The sequence below is a fragment of the Salvelinus alpinus genome, chromosome 3 (assembly GCF_045679555.1).
Source record: "Salvelinus alpinus chromosome 3, SLU_Salpinus.1, whole genome shotgun sequence".
Classification (NCBI taxonomy): domain Eukaryota; kingdom Metazoa; phylum Chordata; class Actinopteri; order Salmoniformes; family Salmonidae; genus Salvelinus; species Salvelinus alpinus.
The window spans coordinates 71,674,032-71,692,875 of NC_092088.1; the positions used below are offsets into that span (position 1 = coordinate 71,674,032).

The window sequence follows — 18,844 nt, forward strand, 5'->3', positions numbered from 1 at the left end:
ACTTTTTGGAATTCATGGGAATTTACATAGAATTTACAATTCAGGGTGTTTAAGCACACTGATTGCTTTTCCACTAATTCTTATATGCTCCCTGTCATCAATTGAGCCATATTACTTAAAGCATTACAAATAAAACAGGCAGGTACTTTAACAATGTTAGAAAAATCAAGACTCAAGAGGCACCCATTTCTGCGTGCCTGACTAGTGTAGAACAAACCTCAAGCTCCGTAATGAGGAGAACCTGGGCCTAACAGCCAGAGGCAGGCGGAGAAAGGATCTGTTATAGAACAGATATCTAGAGCAGAGATGAAGAGACGGAGGGAAGACAGATGGGAGAGGGAGGAGAGGGAAAGACAGGGAAAGAGAAGGAAAGACAGGGGAAGAGAAGAGAAGGAAAGACAGGGAAAGACAGGGAAGAGAAGGAAAGACAGGGGAAGAGAGAAGAGAAGGAAAGACAGGGAAAGAGAGAAGAGAAGGAAAAGACAGGGAAAGAGAGGGAAAGAGGGAAAGACAGGGAAGAAAATCACAGAGAGGGTGAAGAGAGGGAAAGAGGGTGAGGAGAGGAACAGAGGGAAAGAGGAAGAGAGGGAATAGAAGAAAAAGAGGGTAAGACGGAAAAAGAGTGACGAGGCAAAGGAGGGAAAGCAAGAAAGGGAAAGGGAGCGAATAGAAAATCACAGAAAGGAGAGGATGGATGTCAGGCAGGTAATATTCAGAGAGCGCTCCAGATAGACAAGGGGGAAGGAAAGACAGTTTACAGATAAACTGGTAGAAGATGGACGACGTGGGACACAGCTTCCAGACAGTGATGTTTACTTCACCACTAACACTACGATCAGCATCAACTCACAGACAGACAGACGAGAGACAAAGACAAACAGAAGAGAGACAGATGGGATGTATATCAACATGTTCCATTGACTAATGAGGCAACAGGTAACTAGTTAAAGTGATGGGGATGGTACCTCAAAGCAGGTGTGTGAGTGTGTGTGTTAGAGTCCTGCATCGGGTCGGATACCCACAGTTCCCCGCAGTGACCCGCAAAAAAAACAGCTGGCGGGTGGAGTGAAAACATTCTTTCAACCCGTGGGTCGGCTCGCGGTTCAGAACAATTATATTGCGGGTCGGAAAGGTCTTAAATCAAAATATATAGATTTTTTACAAACCCAGGAGCTTGTTGTGTTGCGAATTCCATTTTGTGAGTGGTGAGGCAGGCAGTAGGCTACCGGCCACGCAGTGAGAGCGTATAGAGCAGGTACTGTCTCTTTGTGTGGTGCTGAAACATTCTAATTTGTCCACGTGCAGAGCTATGTTCCGTCCCGCCACCACACGTGACAATACATTGACAAGTTTTCTTTGCCTAGCTAGCCTAGCTCACTTGGAAATGGCTAATGTAACCAGAGAAATAAGAATAAGGTGAAAGTTTGAGTATAGCAACTAAATGCATGTATTTTTGTAGGCTATATTAGATTCTGGGAATTGTTCATTTAAGTTTCAATTAAACGATTTGATCATCTGAAAACATATTGAATGTAGAGGTATTGTTTTGCATGTCGGCTATAGGCTTTCATTAGGTAAGAAGGCTAATTAGAAGTCGATTTGATTTGTCAATGTGCTGCATCGCATTATGAATAAAATAAAATATTGGTTTCCTTTTATTCAAATGTTGAATAGACATGCAGACAAATTAATTAATGCAGGGAAGGGGAATAATAGCCTACTACTCTGGAGTCATAAAATCAATTAAATAAATGTACATTATTTTGCGGCTCACGGATCAGCTCTCGGAACAATGCTATGCGGGTGGGTCGGGTTGCAGAGAAAAATCTGTCCTGATGTGGGGTATTGGGTGGGGCTTGGAATTGATGTAGCCGGCACGGGGCAGGTGTGGCTCCAAAAAACTGACCCATGTAGGACTCTAGTGTTGTAACGGTGTTCCTCGCTCTCTTCATACGAAGAGGAGGAGTAGTGATTCGACCAAGGCGCAGCGGGTTGTGAATACATAATGATTTATTAGAACACGACGAAAAACAAACTATACTTGAATAAACTAACAAAACAAATAAACGATGCAGACAGACCTGAACACGAACTTACATATAACGTGAAGAACGCATGAACAGGAACAGACTACATAAAACTAACAAACCGAAAACAGTCCCGTGTGGTGCACAGACACAGACACGGAAGACAACCACCCACAAACAAACAGTGTGAAAACACCTACCTTTTTTTTTTTTTTTTTTTTTTTTAATTTTATCCCCTTTTCTCCCCAATTTTTGTGGTATCCAATCGCTAGTAATTACTATCTTGTCTCATCGCTACAACTCCCGTACGGGCTCGGGAGAGACGAAGGTCGAAAGTCATGCGTCCTCCGAAGCACAACCCAACCTAGCCGCACTGCTTCTTAACACAGCGCGCCTCCAACCCGGAAGCCAGCCGCACCAATGTGTCGGAGGAAACACCGTGCACCCGCCCCCTCGGTTAGCGCGCACTGCGCCCGGCCCGCCACAGGAGTCGCTGGAGCGCGATGAGACAAGGATATCCCTACCGGCCAAACCCTCCCTAACCCGGACGACGCTAAGCCAATTGTGCGTCGCCCCACGGACCTCCCGGTCGCGGCCGGCTGCGACAGAGCCTGGGCGCGAACCCAGACTCTGGTGGCGCAGCATAGCACTGCGATGCAGTGCTCTAGACCACTGCGCCACCCGGGAGGCCGAAAACACCTACCTTAATATGACTCTCAATCAGAGGAAATGAAAAACACCTGCCTCTAATTGAGAGCCATATTAGGTCACCCTTTAAACCAACATAGAAACAGAAAAACATAGAAATGCCCACCCACACTCACGCCCTGACCGACTAACACATACAAAACAACAGAAAATAGGTCAGGAACGTGACAAGTGTGCTGATGAGCGTGTGCATGCGTGGACATGTGTGGCTGTGTGTGTGCTTTCGCGCTGTGTGTTTGTGCGTGCATGTTTGCACCTGTCCTTCCGTCGGTCCCCTATTAAAGCAGGGCTGACTGATATCCTGGGCTGGGTGGCGCTGGTGGAGATAGAGCTCTGTGATTGGCTGCTGGCAAAGGACGCTGTCTCTAGATTGGTGGGGGACATGGGAGGAGTGGAGTGGGACAGGGAGCTGCACTCTGAGTGGGACAAGGACCCTGGTGGGGGGAAGGCAAGAGGAGGGTGACATGGTGGAAGAAAGGAGAGGGAGGAGAAACTAAGTTACTCATAGGTTATTACTGTGTCGTAATCCATTTGCCCATGTACTTTCTAGGTACATAACTGCTACTTTTGTTACCACATAGTTGATGGGCACAGAAAAAAGGATTGAATCACTTCAAATACATTCATGAAAATCTATTCAATACATACATTCATAATTCAATAAGCTCATACTGTCAGAGGAGTGTAAATATGGAACCTTGTAGCAGCAGGAGACATAAACAACCTACCTCTATCAGACCCTGCAACAGACCGTGGGTATCGAGTAGGGGGGATTTTAATACGCTCGTGCCGGAAATGTAAATTACCAGAGGAACCTGTCAAGATCATAAACAGACGGAGGCGAGTTACCAGTAGTAACATACAGACTAACAGTAATAACAACCTCTATCTTAGAGGGGTAAGACAAGTGAAAATCTAACATGTTAATATCATTCATGCCATGAAAGACCATAAACTGATTATAACGATAGTAAAAGCACTACATGTATGATCCCGTGTGGCTCAGTTGGTAGATGCACGTAACGCCAGGGTTGTGGGTTCGAATCCCACGGGGGACCAGTAAAAAAGAGTTTAAAATGTATCCACTCACCTCTGTAAGTGGCTCTGGATAAGAGCGTCTGCTAAATGACTAAAATGTAAATGATTGCTGTGCTCATAATGTAAAAATCTAATTATCTTCGATTCAATAAAGTGTTTTCTTTTTTATTTGTTCATTAATGTGTTCATTCATTTGTTCATTTGTTCGTTCACTGACCCAGTCTGGTACTGGTGGGCAGGGAGTTGGTGCTGTGTGGTGTCTGGCTACAGGGCGATGAATCTGACGTTAAGTCACCAGACCGCTTGTGGCTCAAATCCAGGCTCAGACGACCTTGGTGCTGGGGACTATAGGAGAAGAACACAGTCATCAGATTCATGCAGCCAATTATGACATATCTATGTTGAGCTATATTGTAAGATCTAGACCATTAAGAACATTGTTGACATTAAGTTTATGTTTTAATTACTGCCTTCTAATCATGGACTGATTCAGACCTGGGATACCTGGAATTGGCTTGGAATTGAGGAGGGGTATCTACCTGGGGTGAGAGTGTGAGTGGTTGCCTGAGGTGGGTGCAGGAGGACAGTTGTGGTTTGTGTGAACGTCATGGCTCCAGGCGGTATAGACTGGGTTCCTCATCACAGCGGTGACAGCAGGACACGGGGCTAGACCTCTGTGTCCGGGCTCTGGATGACCAAAAACAAGGACATTTAAGTCATTAAGCAGACACTCTTATACAGCTCTAATAAGTTATACGCAATAAGGTTAAAAAAGACATGACCACAATCATCACAATTCAAAAGAGATGCTATCTGTGAAATCAGGGCCAGTAAGAGTTAAGAAAACAGGAAATGAAAGAGATCAGGTGCAAAATCACACCTGTACTAAAACACAGTGGATAAAATAAGATAATAAAATGCATCTTTAATGAGATAATCTAATATACAATGACTTGTTCAGATAGTTGTAACAGGAGACTTACGTGCAGTCATGGTGCTGCTGTATCCTGGTGGTACCAAAGGCATGCTGTAACGATGAGAGCGCATGGGAGAGAAACGCACCAAGTCCACCGGCTCTGGAGACGCCTCGTCATTAGAGAAACTCTGGACGTACAGTAAAGACGGACAGGAACTATCAGCTCTAGTAACACACACTGACACTACATGCAGCGTATGGAAAACACAGGAGTTTATTGCATAGTGAATATTTGTTGCGTGTAATGGCAAATCAATAAGAATATCAACATCGTACCAAAAGGAAACTTGGAAAGTTTGATTAAACACAGCCACAGGGCTCAATTAATTAATCAACCAATCAATAAATCAACCAATCAATCAATCAGGAATGTTAATTACCTGGATAGGGATGTGGATGTGTAGAGGGGTCATGTTCCGGCGTAACGCAGGGGCTGATTTGGGACGGTACCTTCTCCTGTCCCTGTCCAGCTCCTCCCCCCTCTGCCTGCTTACATCCTCATCACATGACTTCCTGGAGCTGATGATTGGCTGCATCCCCTCTCCAAGAGGGTCTATGTAGAAATTTTGCTTCTCACTGTCCCCGTCTCTGTCTCGATTTTCTTTGTCTCGGTCCCTCTTTCTGTCTCTTTCCCCATCTCTGTCCCTTTCCCTATCTCTGCCTCTGTCTCGACCCTCCAGCCCCCCCCTGTCCTGTTGTTTGCCCACCAGGGGTAGGCCACCTGGGGCCTGGCCCGGGGTGGTTGGAGGGGTGCCTGTCCCTGTGGTGATGGTGGAGTCCGAGGCAGAGCTGGTCTGCTGGCGGTGTTTGAACCTGAACGAATCGCTCCTCTGAGGCGGGGTGGGAGGGGTCTGCCCTATCCCCACCCCTGGCCCCACCCCTGGCTCCACCTCAGACTGAGAGTCCTGCGGGGAGTGTTTTGATAGCTGGGACAAGGAGAGGTTGTCCAGTTTGGAGGACGCCTCGGGCCGTTTGAAGGTGTCTGCGTCGAAGATGGACTTCCTCTGATTGGGCTTCTTATAGATGGAGAGCTGGGCACACTCGAGGATGGACGCGCCCACCAAGACTTTAGGCCAGGTGCCTCCGCTCGGCTTCTCTCTCTCTGGAGTAGTGGTGTGTCCTTCCTCTCCTCCTCTGTCTCCTCCTCTGTCTCCTCCTCTGTCTCTGTCTCCTCCTCTGTCTCTGTCTCCTCCTCTGTCTCTGTCTCCTCCTCTGTCTCCTCCTCTGTCTCTGTCTCCTCCTCTGTCTCTGTCTCCTCCTCTGTCTCTGTCTCCTCCTCTGTCTCTGTCTCTGTCCAGCAGCGTGCTCTAAATAGAATATAACCCCAGGGTGGAAATTAATATGTTACAGTCTTACACACATAACAACATTACAGCACACATTAAAAACAATAACATTCAGGAGCTATTTAGAAAAAAACTACTTGACATGCATCCATTCCCCCCCTCCCTCCACATCCCTCCAACCATCCATCCATTCCTCCCCCTCCCTCCACATCCCTCCAACCATCCATCCATTATTCCCCCTACCTCCACATCCCTCCATTCCTCTCCCTCCCTCCACATCCCTCCATCTATCCATCCATTCCCCCCCTCCCTCCACATCCCTCCAACCATCCATCCATTCCTCCCCCTCCCTCCACATCCCTCCAACCATCCATCCATTCCTCCCCCTCCCAACCATCCATTCATTCCTCCCCCCTCCCTCCACATCCCTCCTACCATCCATCCATCCCCCCCCCCCTCCCTCCACATCCCTCCAACCATCCATCCATTATTCCCCCTACCTCCACATCCCTCCATTCCTCTCCCTCCCTCCACATCCCTCCATCTATCCATCCATTCCCCCCCTCCCTCCACATCCCTCCAACCATCCATCCATTCCTCCCCCTCCCTCCACATCCCTCCATCTATCCATTCATTCCTCTCCCTCCCTCCACATCCCTCCAACCATCCATCCATTCCTCCCCCTCCCAACCATCCATTCATTCCTCCCCCCTCCCTCCACATCCCTCCTACCATCCATCCATCCCCCCCCCCTCCCTCCACATCCCTCCCTCCAACCATCCATACATTCCTCCACATCCCTCCAACCATTCCTCCCCCTCCCTCCAACCATCCATCCATGCCTCCCCCTCCCTCCACATCCCTCCATCTATCCATCCATTCCTCTCCCTCCCTCCACATCCCTCCAACCATCCATACATTCCTCCCCCTCCCTCCACATCCCTCCAACCATGCATCCATCCATCCCTCCCTCCACATCCCTCCAACCATCCATCCATTCCTCCCCCTCCCTCCACATCCCTCCATCTATCCAACCATTCCTCCCCTCCCTCCACCCATCCTTCCAAGACCAACCTGCAGGGTAATACAGTCGGAGGCCACAGGGGTGAAGGTGAGAGGTCGCCTGCTGTGTGACTCCCCTCTCCTGTAGCAGTAGTCCTGGTGGGGCTCTGGGGACCCCAGTGGCCCTGAACTAACTGGGCTGTGCTGCAGACAGCTCCCCCTGTGGGACAGAGAGCGGGAGTACATGGAGCTACTGGAAAACGGCTTGTGCTGGCAGACGGAGCCACCTCTACTGTTGTTGTCTACTGCTACAATGTCACTATGACTCCTGTCTTCGTTGGGATGGTTGTGTCTCTCTCCACCACTGGAGCCAATATCAGGGCAGAACATGTCTGTCTGGGTAGAGCTGTTGTTGTTCTTGGAGTTCCGGGAGTGCCAAGAGTGGAGCGAGCGGCAGTTGGAGGTCTTCTCTGAGGCGTCTCGCAGGTTTTCAAAGATACTCTGGCCGGAGCAACTCTGAGGGAGCAAACAAGTGGTCACTCATTTCCACTCAGGTTGTTCATAGTGCTGAAATGTGTGACCCGGGAAACATTTACAGTGCATTCAGAAAGAATTCATACCCCTTGACTTAATCCACATTTTGTTGTGTTACAGCCTGAATTCAAAATGGATTTCTCTCCCATCTACACACAACACCCCATAATGAACTCTGGTGGCAGGTAGCCCAGTAGTTAGGAGCGTTGGGCCAGTAGCCGAAAGGTCGCTGGCTCAAATCCCAGAGCCAACTAGGTGAAAAACCGGTTGATGTGCCCTTAAGCAAGGCACTTAATCCTAATTACTCCAGGGTTGCCATCAATAATGGCTGATCCCTGGCACTGACCCCTCTCTGTATGATTTGCAAAAAAACATGTGAAATAGGACAAATGTAAGCCCCACCTAATTATCTTGTAATAACAAAGTGAAAACATGTTTTTATACATTTTCACAAATTCATTGAAAATGCCATACAGTAATATTTCATTTACATAAGTATTCACACCCGAGCCAATACTTTATAGAAGCAACTTTGGCGGCTATTACAGCTTTGTCACCTCTTCCTGTTCGGGCGGCGCTCGGCGGTCGTCGTCACCGGTCTACTAGCTGCCGCCGATCCCTTTTCCCTTTTCTGTTGGTTTTGTCTTATTGGTTACACCTGTTTCTTGTTTAGGTTTTAGTTGGGCTATTTAAGCCGGTAAGGCCCGCCTGCTCTTTGTGCGGGCTTATTTTTCCTCTGTTCATGTTTGTGGTTGTGTGTTTCCCTTTGTTTTTCCTCCGGACTGGTTGGGTCCTGGTTTTGGGCCGGTCTTGTATGTGCGCCCGGTATTGGCGTGAACATTTTTCTCTGTGCCGGAATAAAACATTGTTCTGTACCTTCTGCTTCCTGCGCCTGACTCCGCACCCACTACGCCTAAAGTGCGTTACAGTATGTCTGTATCAGCTCTGCACATCTGGATTTGGGGATTTTCTCCCATTCTTCCTTGCAGATTTTCTCAAGCTCTGTTAAGTTTGATGGGGAGCAGCAGTGAACAGCAATCTTCAAGTCTTTCCACAGAGGTTCAATAGGATTGAAGTCTGGGCTTTGGCTGGGCCACTCAAGGACTTTCACATTCTTGTTCAGAAGCCATTTCAGCGTCGCTTTGGCTGTATGCTTGTGGTCATTGTCCTGTTGGAACGTAAATCTTCGCCCCCCAGTGCAAGGTCGTTTTCACTCTGAAGCAGCTTTTCATCAAGGATTTTCCTGTATTTGGCTCCATTGTTCTTTCTATCCTTACCAGTCTCCCAGTCCCTGTCGCTGAAAAGCATCCCCATAGCATGCTGCTGCCACCACCATGCTTCACGGTAGGGATGGTGTTAGCGCTTTACATTCAGGCCAAAGAGTACAATTTGTGTCTCATCAGACCACAGAATCTTTCGTCTTATGCACTCAGACTTTCACGTGCCTTTCTGAAAACTCCAGGCGTGCTGTCATGTTGCCTTTTTCTTAGCAGTGGCACCTGTCTGGCCACTCTTCCATAAAATCCAGATTGTTGAATTGCTGTAGAGACTGTTGTCCTTCTGACAGGTTCTCCCATCACAGCCAAGGAACTCTGAAGTTCTTGGGTTCTTGGTCACCTCCCTGACTAAGGTCCTTCTTGCCCGGTTGCTCAGTTTGGTCGGACGGCCAGCTCTAGGCAGAGTCTATCTTTTTTTCCATTTCCCAATGATGGAGACCTATGTCCTCTTGGAAACTTTCAACACTCTAGAAATTGTTTTATGTCCTTCCCCAGATATATGACTCATCACAAATATATCTCAGAGATCTTCAGACAGTTCCTTGGACTTCATGGTATAGTTTCTGCTCTGACATAAACTGTCAACTGTGGGACCTTATACATACAGGTGTGTTAATTTCTAAATCATGTCCAAACAATTGAATTGGTCACAGGTGGAGACCAGTCAAGTTGTAGCGACATCTCAAGGATGATCATAGATGCACCTGAGCTCAATTTAGAGTGTCATAGCAAAGGGGTGTGAATACTTATGCAAAACACTTTGTCATTATGGGCTATTGTGTGTAGATGGGTGAGAAAAAAACAGGGGGCATGAATACTTTCTGAAGGCACTAACTGTTAAAAAAAATAGAGGAAACATTCATGATTATTACTTTCCCATTACTGGCAGGTAGAGTACATGCCAATACGCGTTACTATAACTTAATACCTCAGCTTAATAGACTAAATCAACTTTGTAATTATATGAACCAACCAGTTCCAATACAATAATATATTTCACATTTTCTCAGCCCACATTACCAGCTCAAGATATTCATTCCACAGCTCATGCTAACATCTATCTATCCATTGGCTACAGCATTGATAACAAAGCCAGTAGATGAAGATGTCCCTAATGGCTTCCTATTCCCTATATAGTGCCCTACTTTTGGCCAAAACCCTGGTCAAAGGTAATGCACTACATAGGGAATAGTGTGGCATTTGGGACTCAGACAGCCTTAACTCACCTTGATGAGAGAGACGCTGAGAGCATCTCTGCAGCTCCGCAGTAAAGCTTCACACTCAGACAGTGACTTGTTATCTAGTGCAATTCCATTTATCTGTGGAGGGGAAAATGAGGTCAGCACATCGTATCAAAACAATGTTATAGCAGGGAAGCAAGCAGGTCTTCAATTAAATACTCCCAAGTCCCAAATGGCCTCCTATTCCCTATGTAGTGCACTACTTTTCACTACTTTTGACTAGAGCTCTGGTCAAAAGTAGTGCACTATATAGGGAATAGGTAAGGATACAAGCACAGGTTTAAAATCTAAAATATATTTTGATTTGTTAAACACTTTTTTGGTTACTAGATGTGTGTTATTTCATAGTTTTTATGTCTTCACTATTATTCTACAATGTAGAAAATAGTAAAAATAAATAAAAACCCTGGAACGAGTAGGTGTGTCCAAACTTTTGACTGGTACTGTATAAATAGTAAATACAAAGAAAATACAGATATACTAAAAACTAAATCATACAAAAAACACAATCATATATATTCATGAAGTATGAGTACTAATCTAGGATTAGGTCCCCACCTAATCATTCATTTTAATCTAAAAGGCTAAACTGATCCTAGATAAGCAGTACTACTCAGATACACTTTATGGATACAGGCCCAGGTTTAGTAGCAAAACAATATTAGCTTTCATAATAAAAGCAGGTGTGATGTGATACGTACAGCGATGAGTCTATCTCCGACTGTGAGTGAACCCTCCTTGGTTGCTGGTGAGCCCGGAGTGACCCCAGCTACGAACACCCCACACTCCAGCCCTATACCACTGGCTGGAGGAGACAGGGAGGATAACGTCATGTCTTCAGCACACACCCATTTCATTATCCTCCTCCTCATCACAATCGACATCATCAATCTAGTGTTGGATATTGATCATACAATGACAGAAGTTTCTGAGGAAAAGAGGGTTCTCTTTGAGGAAAAGAGGGTTCCTCAAGGGTTCTTTGGGAAGAGTGATGGTTCTATGTGGAACCATAATGACTCCAATAACCCTTTGAGCTCTTCAATGATTCTTTGCAGTTCAGAAAAGGGTTCTTTGCTCTTTTAGTGACAATTCAAATATAGGGGCGGCGGCTCATTAGAATATTTTAGGGCATGGTTTACTCACAGCCCTTTTGGTGAAACCGTGAGTGACAGTGTGATTCAAGTTCATCTAATGTGTTGTGTTATGCTATTACATATTATATATGACAATGCCCAGTGACAGTGTCTTGTGAAAGACTGACGTATGGCCTTGTGTCAATTGAGAACTGATGTCTAAACCAGTAGATCTCAAACCTCTCCTCAGGGAGCCCCAGCTGTTCCAGGGCTAGCACACCTGATACAACTTGTCAATTAACACAATAATAAAACCTTTGGAATTTTAACAATATAATATGTCTAACCAGAAAAAAGAACCCACTATTGTTCTTCAAACAGTTTTTTGTAGAACCTTTGAGATAAAGGTTCTGTAAAAGAACCATTAAAAAGAGTTCTATACGGCATCAAAAATGGTTGTAATGATAGCAGAATCCTATTTGGTGCCCTTTTTTAAATAGTTCTTTATAGCACCATAAAGGTTACATTTTTAACCTTATGAACATTCAAAAAAAGGTTCTATATAGCACCAAAAAGGGATCTGCTATGGTTACAAGTCAAAGAAGACTTATTTGGCACTTATATAGAACTGTACCTGTACACAGCCAATCTGTAAATAGCACACCCAACTACCTCATCCCCATATTGTTATTTATCCTCTTGCTCTTTTGCACCCCAGTATCTCTACTTGCACATCATCATCTGCACATCTATCACTCCAGTGTTAATGCTAAATTGTAATTATTTCGCCTCTATGGCCTATTTATTGCCTTATCTCCCTAATCTTACTACATTTGCACACACTGTACATATATTTTCCTATTGTGTTATTGACTGTATGTTTGTTTACGTCTAACTCTGTGTTGTTGTTTTTGTCGCACTGCTTTGCTTTATCTTGGCCACGTCGCAGTTGTAAATGAGAACTTGTTCTCAACTGGCCTACCTGGTTAAATAAAGGTGAAATAAAAAAACATTAAAAAATAGATATATATTGTGTGAGGTTTTGCTGTATATGAGTGATACCTTTGTATCCTGTGAGGTTGATCTCAATAGGAGTGATTAAGCGTCCTCCCAGAGATTTCCTCCTGCGGACCACCATATTGATCACTCCTTCTCCGCTCAGCACCGCCTTCAGAACCTGCTTCCTGTCCTTATTGGTCAGGTCCACATTGTTTATATTCAACAGCCAATCATTCACTCTGTAGAGAGAAGAGCAACCAATAATCTACTTTGTAGAGAGAAGATGCAACCAAGCAGAACAGTAAACAGTGGATGATTAATAATAACAATACTTTTTCAAAAGTAGGAAGAAGGCCATTAAGTGTGATTTACCTTAACCTTCCTTCAGCAATACCTCCTCTGTCCACCTTACTCACAAATATCCCACAGTCTCCTGGTAAATATGGCTCATTTATCCCCTCGGCAATGTCAAAACCAAGTGCTTTTAAATCCATGTCCTCCTGAATTAACGTAAATAAAGCATTACTATTTCCTCATTAAAAAGGCACATCTGATCTAAAATGTGTCCACGGTTTGCTTGTCTGAATATTACTACTGTTTTACTACTGTATTCATTCTTTGTGGTTCAATTCGATTTGGCAATAGCACAAAGTAATGCATGTGGAATTGGCCAAGGTAAATAGCTTGGTGAGCACTGAACACTTACTCTGTTTTTCTCAAACTCCACAACTTCCGTCTCCCACTCCAAAGAGTCTGTGTCGATGGCTGAATCATGTGAATTATGAGCCATCAGCTGACGAAAACTGGCCTCCTTTTCCAACTGGTCTTCAATCCTTTCTCTGTAGAAAGAGAGAGAAACTTTGAAAACAACCTTTACATTTGAAGACAAATTTGTTCATGTACAGACAGCCAGTCGTTAGATACACATTTCAACCACTAGGTGGCAATAAAACCTGGTTGTAAATAACACTGTCAGAGCACCAAAACCTACAGTACTTCAAATCAAGTTACAGAACTGGCAAAGTTAAATAATAGGGTTCTATTCCTCTGTACTGTAAATCGTTTTCAGAGGTTTATATTCTGATGTGGATTGATGGAGAAAGGGATGGATGGAGGATGTGGAGGGATGAATAACTCACTTGAGCTCCTTAAGTTCTCGTGACGCGTCGTTTTTCTGTTTCCTGGTATCATCTAGGTTTCTCAAGGCATCTGCCAGGTCGCTCACCGCTCGGTCCCTCTCCCTCCTCAGGTTGTCGCATAACGTTCTGACAGACACACACACAGGACGTCATCTACATCTATTCATTAATTGCCTTTCAAGCTTGTCCCATTTTCTGTAAATATCCAATAATCACTCACTCTTCTCTGGAAATTTAAGACCGAGCCTTTCAACACTTGTAATTTTTCGTCACTGGCCACTGATCCTTGAGTCTTCAATATCGATATAAAGTGTGTTTCTTAGCTATCATCCTGTTGGCTTCCTGACAGGTTCTAGGGGCCACGTGCTATGGGATGCAAGATGTTTCTCTCTATTTATTCTCTCTCTACTCACCGAATACTCTCTCTCTCTGCCACTATCTTGTCTCTCTCCTGAAAGGCCCAGTCGCGTCGACACTTGGCCACCTCTGCTTCCTGTGTCGCCTCCTTCAGCTCCTGAGACATGGCTTCGTACTGCTTCCTCAGCACCTCTATCTCCTTGTTGGCCCGCTCCATGTCCAGGGTTGTCGAGTCTTGTTTCTGATGTGGAGGAAATGGGTGTAGGTTGAAGTTGCCCCTAGATGCTGATCTTGGGTCAGTTTAGTATCCCCCCCACTAATGGTTAAGATACGATTGGGGGAGGGGAAGCTTATCCTAGATCTTTACCTAGGAGAAACTTCACCCCAGAGCGAGGAAATACACAACTATATGATATATTGTTTTTATGACGAACTACACTCAGTGGTAGGTTTATTATGTGTACACCTATCTAGTACTGGGTCGGACCCCCCTTTGCCTCCAGAACAGTCTGAATTCTTCAGGGCATTGGAATGTTGCTCAATTGGTATCAAGGGACCCAACATGTGCCCGGAAAACATTCCCCACACCATTACACCACTGCCACCAGCCTGTACCGTTGATATCAGGCAAGATGGGGCCCCATGTACTCATGCTGCTTACGCCAAATCGCAATAGGAACCAGAATTCCTCGGACCAGGCAATGTTTTTCCACTCCTCACCAGCCAGTGTTGGTGACTGCGTGCCCACTGGAGACGCTTCTTCTTGTTTTTAGCTGATAGGAGTGGAAGCCGGTGTGGTCTTCTGCTGCAAGGACCGACGAGTTGTGTGTTCCGAGATGACGTTCTGCACACCACTGTTAACTTGCACGAATCTTGTCATTCTCCTTCGACCTCTTTCATCAACAAGCTGTTTTCACCCACAGGACTGCCACTGACTGGAGGTTTTTTGTTTGTCGTACAATTCTCGGTAAACCCTAGACACTGTCGTGCGTGAAAAGCCCAGGAGGCCGGACGTTTCTGGGATACTGGAACCGGCACGCCTGGCACTGCCGCACTCAGATCACTAGTTTTGTCCATTCTAACGTTCGATCTGAATGCCTCGATACCAGTCTGCCTGCTTTACAGTACATAGCAAGCCACAGCCACATGACTCACTGTCTGTAGGAGCGAACCATTTTCGTGAACGGGGTGGTGGACCTAATAAACTATATATTTCAAGCACACAAGTTCTTTCAGTTGAAAATATTAGGTGAATGTGTTTCCTCATAGGAAAACTGGAATTTAGAGTTAATATTTCAATTCCAACTTCCTGATTTGATTAAATTGAAAATGGAATTGACCCCAACTGACTTGTTGTGTAACATTTTGTTTGAGTGCATCCTATGGATTAGATTATAGATTTGGCTGTGAAGTGGGACAGACAGGGATGGTTGTACTTTTTTCATTCCAGCTGTGCTCACTGTGCTGTGCCCTTTAGCCAGCGTAACCCCGCCAAGCAGGTGCCACATAGCAGGGGATTCATAATAGATTATCCAGCCAGCCACCACGATGGCAGCAAGGAATGGGACCATTTTAAAAACAGACAGACGGACAGACACCACCAATTCTACCACAGTATATCTGCATCCCAAATGGCACCCTATTCCCTATATACAGTGCAATCGGAAAGTATTCAGACCCCTTGACTTTCTCCACATTTTGTTACATTACAGCCTTATTCTAAAATGGATTAACTACTTTTCCCCCCTCATCAATCTACACATAATACCCGATAATGGCAAAGCGAAAACAGTTTATAGAAATGGTAGCAAAATTATTAAAAATAAAAAACAGACCCTTTGCTATGAAACTCGAAATTGAGCTCAGGTGCATCCTGTTTCCATTGATCATCCATGAGATGTTTCTATAACTTTATTGTAGTCCACCTGTGGTAAATTCAATTGACTGGACATGATTTGGAAAGGCACACACCTGTCTATATAAGGTTCCACAGTTGACCGTGAATGTCAGAGCAAAAACCAAGCCATGAGGTCAAAGGAATTGTCCGTAGAGCTCCAAGACAGGATTGTGTCGAGGTACAGATCTGGGGAAGGGTACCAAAAAATGTCTGCAGCATTGAAGGTCCCCAAGAACACAGTGGCCTCCATCATTCTTAAAAGGAAGAAGTTTGAAACCACCAAGACTCTTCCTAGAGCTGTCTGCCCAGCAATCGGGGGAGAAGAGCTTTGGTCAGGGAGGTGGCCAAGAACCCGATGGTCACTCTGACAGAGCTCCAGAGTTCATCTGTGGAGATGGGAGGACCTTCCAGAAGGACAACCATCTCTGCAGCACTCCACCAATAAGGCCTTTATGGTAGAGTAGCACATTGGTGCGGCTAGCTTCCGGGTTAAGCAAGCAGTGTGGCTTGGCAGGGTTATGTTTTGGAGGAGGCATGGCTCTCGACCTTCAGCTCGTCCGACTCCATACGGGAGTTGACACGATGGGACAAGACTGTAACTACCAATTGGATATCACGAAATTGGGGATACATTTTTTTTTTTTAAAGATTCTCTGGTCTGATGATTGAACTCTTTGGCTTGAATGCCATGTGTCACATCTGGAGGAAACCTGGCACCATCCCTACAGTGAAGCATGGTGGTGGCAGCATCATGCTGTGGGGATGTTTTTCAGCGGCAGGCACTGGGAGACTAGTCAGGATCGAGGGAAAGATGAATGGAGCAAAGTACAGAGAGATCCTTGATGAAAACTTGCTCCAGACCGCTCAAGGCCTCAGACTGGGGTGAAGGTTCACCTTCCAACAGGACAACGACCCTAAGCCCACATCCAAGACAACGCAGGAGTGGCTTTGGGACAAGTCTCTGAATGTCCTTGAGTGGCCCAGCCAGAGCCCAGACTTGAACCCGATCAAACATCTCTGGAGAGACCTGAAAATAGCTGTGCAGTGACGCTCCCCATACAACCTGACAGAATTTGAGAGAATCTGCAGAGAAGAATTGGAGAAATTCCCCAAATACAGGTGTGCCAAGCTTGAAGCGTCATACACAAGATTCGAGGCTGTAATTGCTGCATTACATTTACATTTACATTTAAGTCATTTAGCAGACGCTCTTATCCAGAGCGACTTACAAATTGGTGCATTCACCTTATGATATCCAGTGGAACAACCACTTTACAATAGTGCATCTAACTCTTTTAAGGAGGGGGGGTTAGAAGGATTACTTTATCCTATCCTAGGTATTCCTTAAAGAGGTGGGGTTTCAGGTGTCTCCGGAAGGTGGTGATTGACTCCGCTGACCTGGCGTCGTGAGGGAGTTTGTTCCACCATTGGGGTGCCAGAGCAGCGAACAGTTTTGACTGGGCTGAGCGGGAACTGTACTTCCTCAGAGGTAGGGAGGCGAGCAGGCCAGAGGTGGATGAACGCAGTGCCCTTGTTTGGGTGTAGGGCCTGATCAGAGCCTGAAGGTACGGAGGTGCCGTTCCCCTCACAGCTCCGTAGGCAAGCACCATGGTCTTGTAGCGGATGCGAGCTTCAACTGGAAGCCAGTGGAGAGAGCGGAGGAGCGGGGTGACGTGAGAGAACTTGGGAAAGTTGAACACCAGACGGGCTGCGGCGTTCTGGATGAGTTGTAGGGGTTTAATGGCACAGGCAGGGAGCCCAGCCAACAGCGAGTTGCAGTAATCCAGACGGGAGATGACAAGTGCCTGGATTAGGACCTGCGCCGCTACCTGCGTGAGGCAGGGTCGTACTCTGCGAATGTTGTAGAGCATGAACCTACAGGAACGGGTCACCGCCTTGATGTTAGTTGAGAACGACAGGGTGTTGTCCAGGATCACGCCAAGGTTCTTAGCACTCTGGGAGGAGGACACAATGGAGTTGTCAACCGTGATGGCGAGATCATGGAACGGGCAGTCCTTCCCCGGGAGGAAGAGCAGCTCCGTCTTGCCGAGGTTCAGCTTGAGGTGGTGATCCGTCATCCACACTGATATGTCTGCCAGACATGCAGAGATGCGATTGCTGCCACATGTGCTTCAACAAAGTATTGAGTAAAGGGTCAGAATACTTAAGTAAATGTGATATTTCAATTTTTTTGGGGAATTTGCTCAAATTTTGTTTTGACATCATGGGGTATTGTGTGTAGATTGATGAGATAAGAAAATATTTAATCAATTTTAGAATAAGGCTGTAACGTAACAAAATCTGGAAAAAGTCAAGTGGTCTGAATACTTTCCGAATGCACTGTAGATATTAGGTAGATAGAAAATTTATGGGCAGAACTGAAAGATCGTGTGCGAGCAAGGAGGCCTCCAAACCTGACTCAGTTACACCAGCTCTGTCAGGAGGAATGGGCAAAAAATTACCCAACCTATTGTGGGAAGCTTATGGAAGGCTACCCAAAACGTTTGACCCAAGTTAAGTAATTTAAAGGCAATGCTACCAAATACTAATTGAGTGTATGTAAACGTCTGACCCACTGGGAATGTGATGAAAGAAATAAAAGCTGAAATAAATCATTCTCTCTACTATTATTCTGACATTTCACATTCTTTAAATAAAGTGGTCTTCCTAACTGACCTAAGACAGGGAATTTTACCTAGGATTAAATGTCAGGAATTGTGAAAAACTGAGTTTAAATGTATTTGGCTAAGGTGTATGTGAACTTCCGACTTCAACTGTTGGTATTTATAGTTGTCCACATATTCTAAGTCAGAACCGTCCAGAGTAGTGATGCAAGGCGGGCGGGCGGGTGCGGGCAGCGATCGGTTGAAGAGCATCCATTTAGTTTTACTAAATTTACTTTAATGATGTCAATTAGCCTATCAGAAGCTTCTAAAGCCATGACATCATTTTCTGGAATTCCCCAAGCTATTTAAAGGCACAGTTAATTTAGTGTATATATAAACTCAGCAATATATAAATATCCCCTTTTCAGGACCCTGTCTTTCAAAGATAATTTGTAAAAATCCAAATTGTAAAGGGTTTAAACACTGTTTCCCATGGTCAATGAACCAAAAACCATTAATGAACATGGTCGTTAATACACTAACATCTTACAGACGGTAGGCAATTAAGGTCACAGTAATGAAAACTTAGAACACTAAAAAGAGGCCGTTTTACTGACTCTGAAAAACACCAAAAGAAAGATACCCAGGGTCCCTGCTCATCTGTGTGAACGTGCCTTAGGCATG

At 45.4% G+C, this 18,844-nt stretch overlaps 1 protein-coding gene and 1 long non-coding RNA gene across 3 annotated transcripts in view; both read right to left on the reverse strand.

Annotated features, from left to right (window-relative positions):
* The window catches only part of LOC139571254 (disks large homolog 5-like), a 103,119-nt gene that overhangs the window by 14,153 nt on the left and 70,122 nt on the right, over window positions 1–18,844 (reverse strand). For both annotated transcript variants that reach the window (XM_071393937.1, XM_071393935.1), the window contains exons 12-25: window positions 13,714–13,898; window positions 13,301–13,426; window positions 12,868–13,000; window positions 12,534–12,661; window positions 12,225–12,400; window positions 10,791–10,894; window positions 10,075–10,167; window positions 7,110–7,553; window positions 5,130–6,056; window positions 4,757–4,877; window positions 4,313–4,460; window positions 3,991–4,118; window positions 3,464–3,550; window positions 2,992–3,169 (exon numbers count right to left, since the gene is read on the reverse strand). In XM_071393937.1, coding sequence (XP_071250038.1) covers window positions 2,992–3,169; window positions 3,464–3,550; window positions 3,991–4,118; window positions 4,313–4,460; window positions 4,757–4,877; window positions 5,130–6,056; window positions 7,110–7,553; window positions 10,075–10,167; window positions 10,791–10,894; window positions 12,225–12,400; window positions 12,534–12,661; window positions 12,868–13,000; window positions 13,301–13,426; window positions 13,714–13,898 — 2,978 coding nt within the window. The remainder of the gene's footprint in view (window positions 1–2,991; window positions 3,170–3,463; window positions 3,551–3,990; window positions 4,119–4,312; window positions 4,461–4,756; window positions 4,878–5,129; window positions 6,057–7,109; window positions 7,554–10,074; window positions 10,168–10,790; window positions 10,895–12,224; window positions 12,401–12,533; window positions 12,662–12,867; window positions 13,001–13,300; window positions 13,427–13,713; window positions 13,899–18,844) is intronic.
* On the reverse strand, window positions 1,993–2,976 carry LOC139571255 (uncharacterized). Its single transcript, XR_011674262.1, has 2 exons — window positions 2,727–2,976; window positions 1,993–2,223 (listed from the first exon to the last, which is right to left on the reverse strand). It is a non-coding gene; the product is annotated as an uncharacterized lncRNA (long non-coding RNA).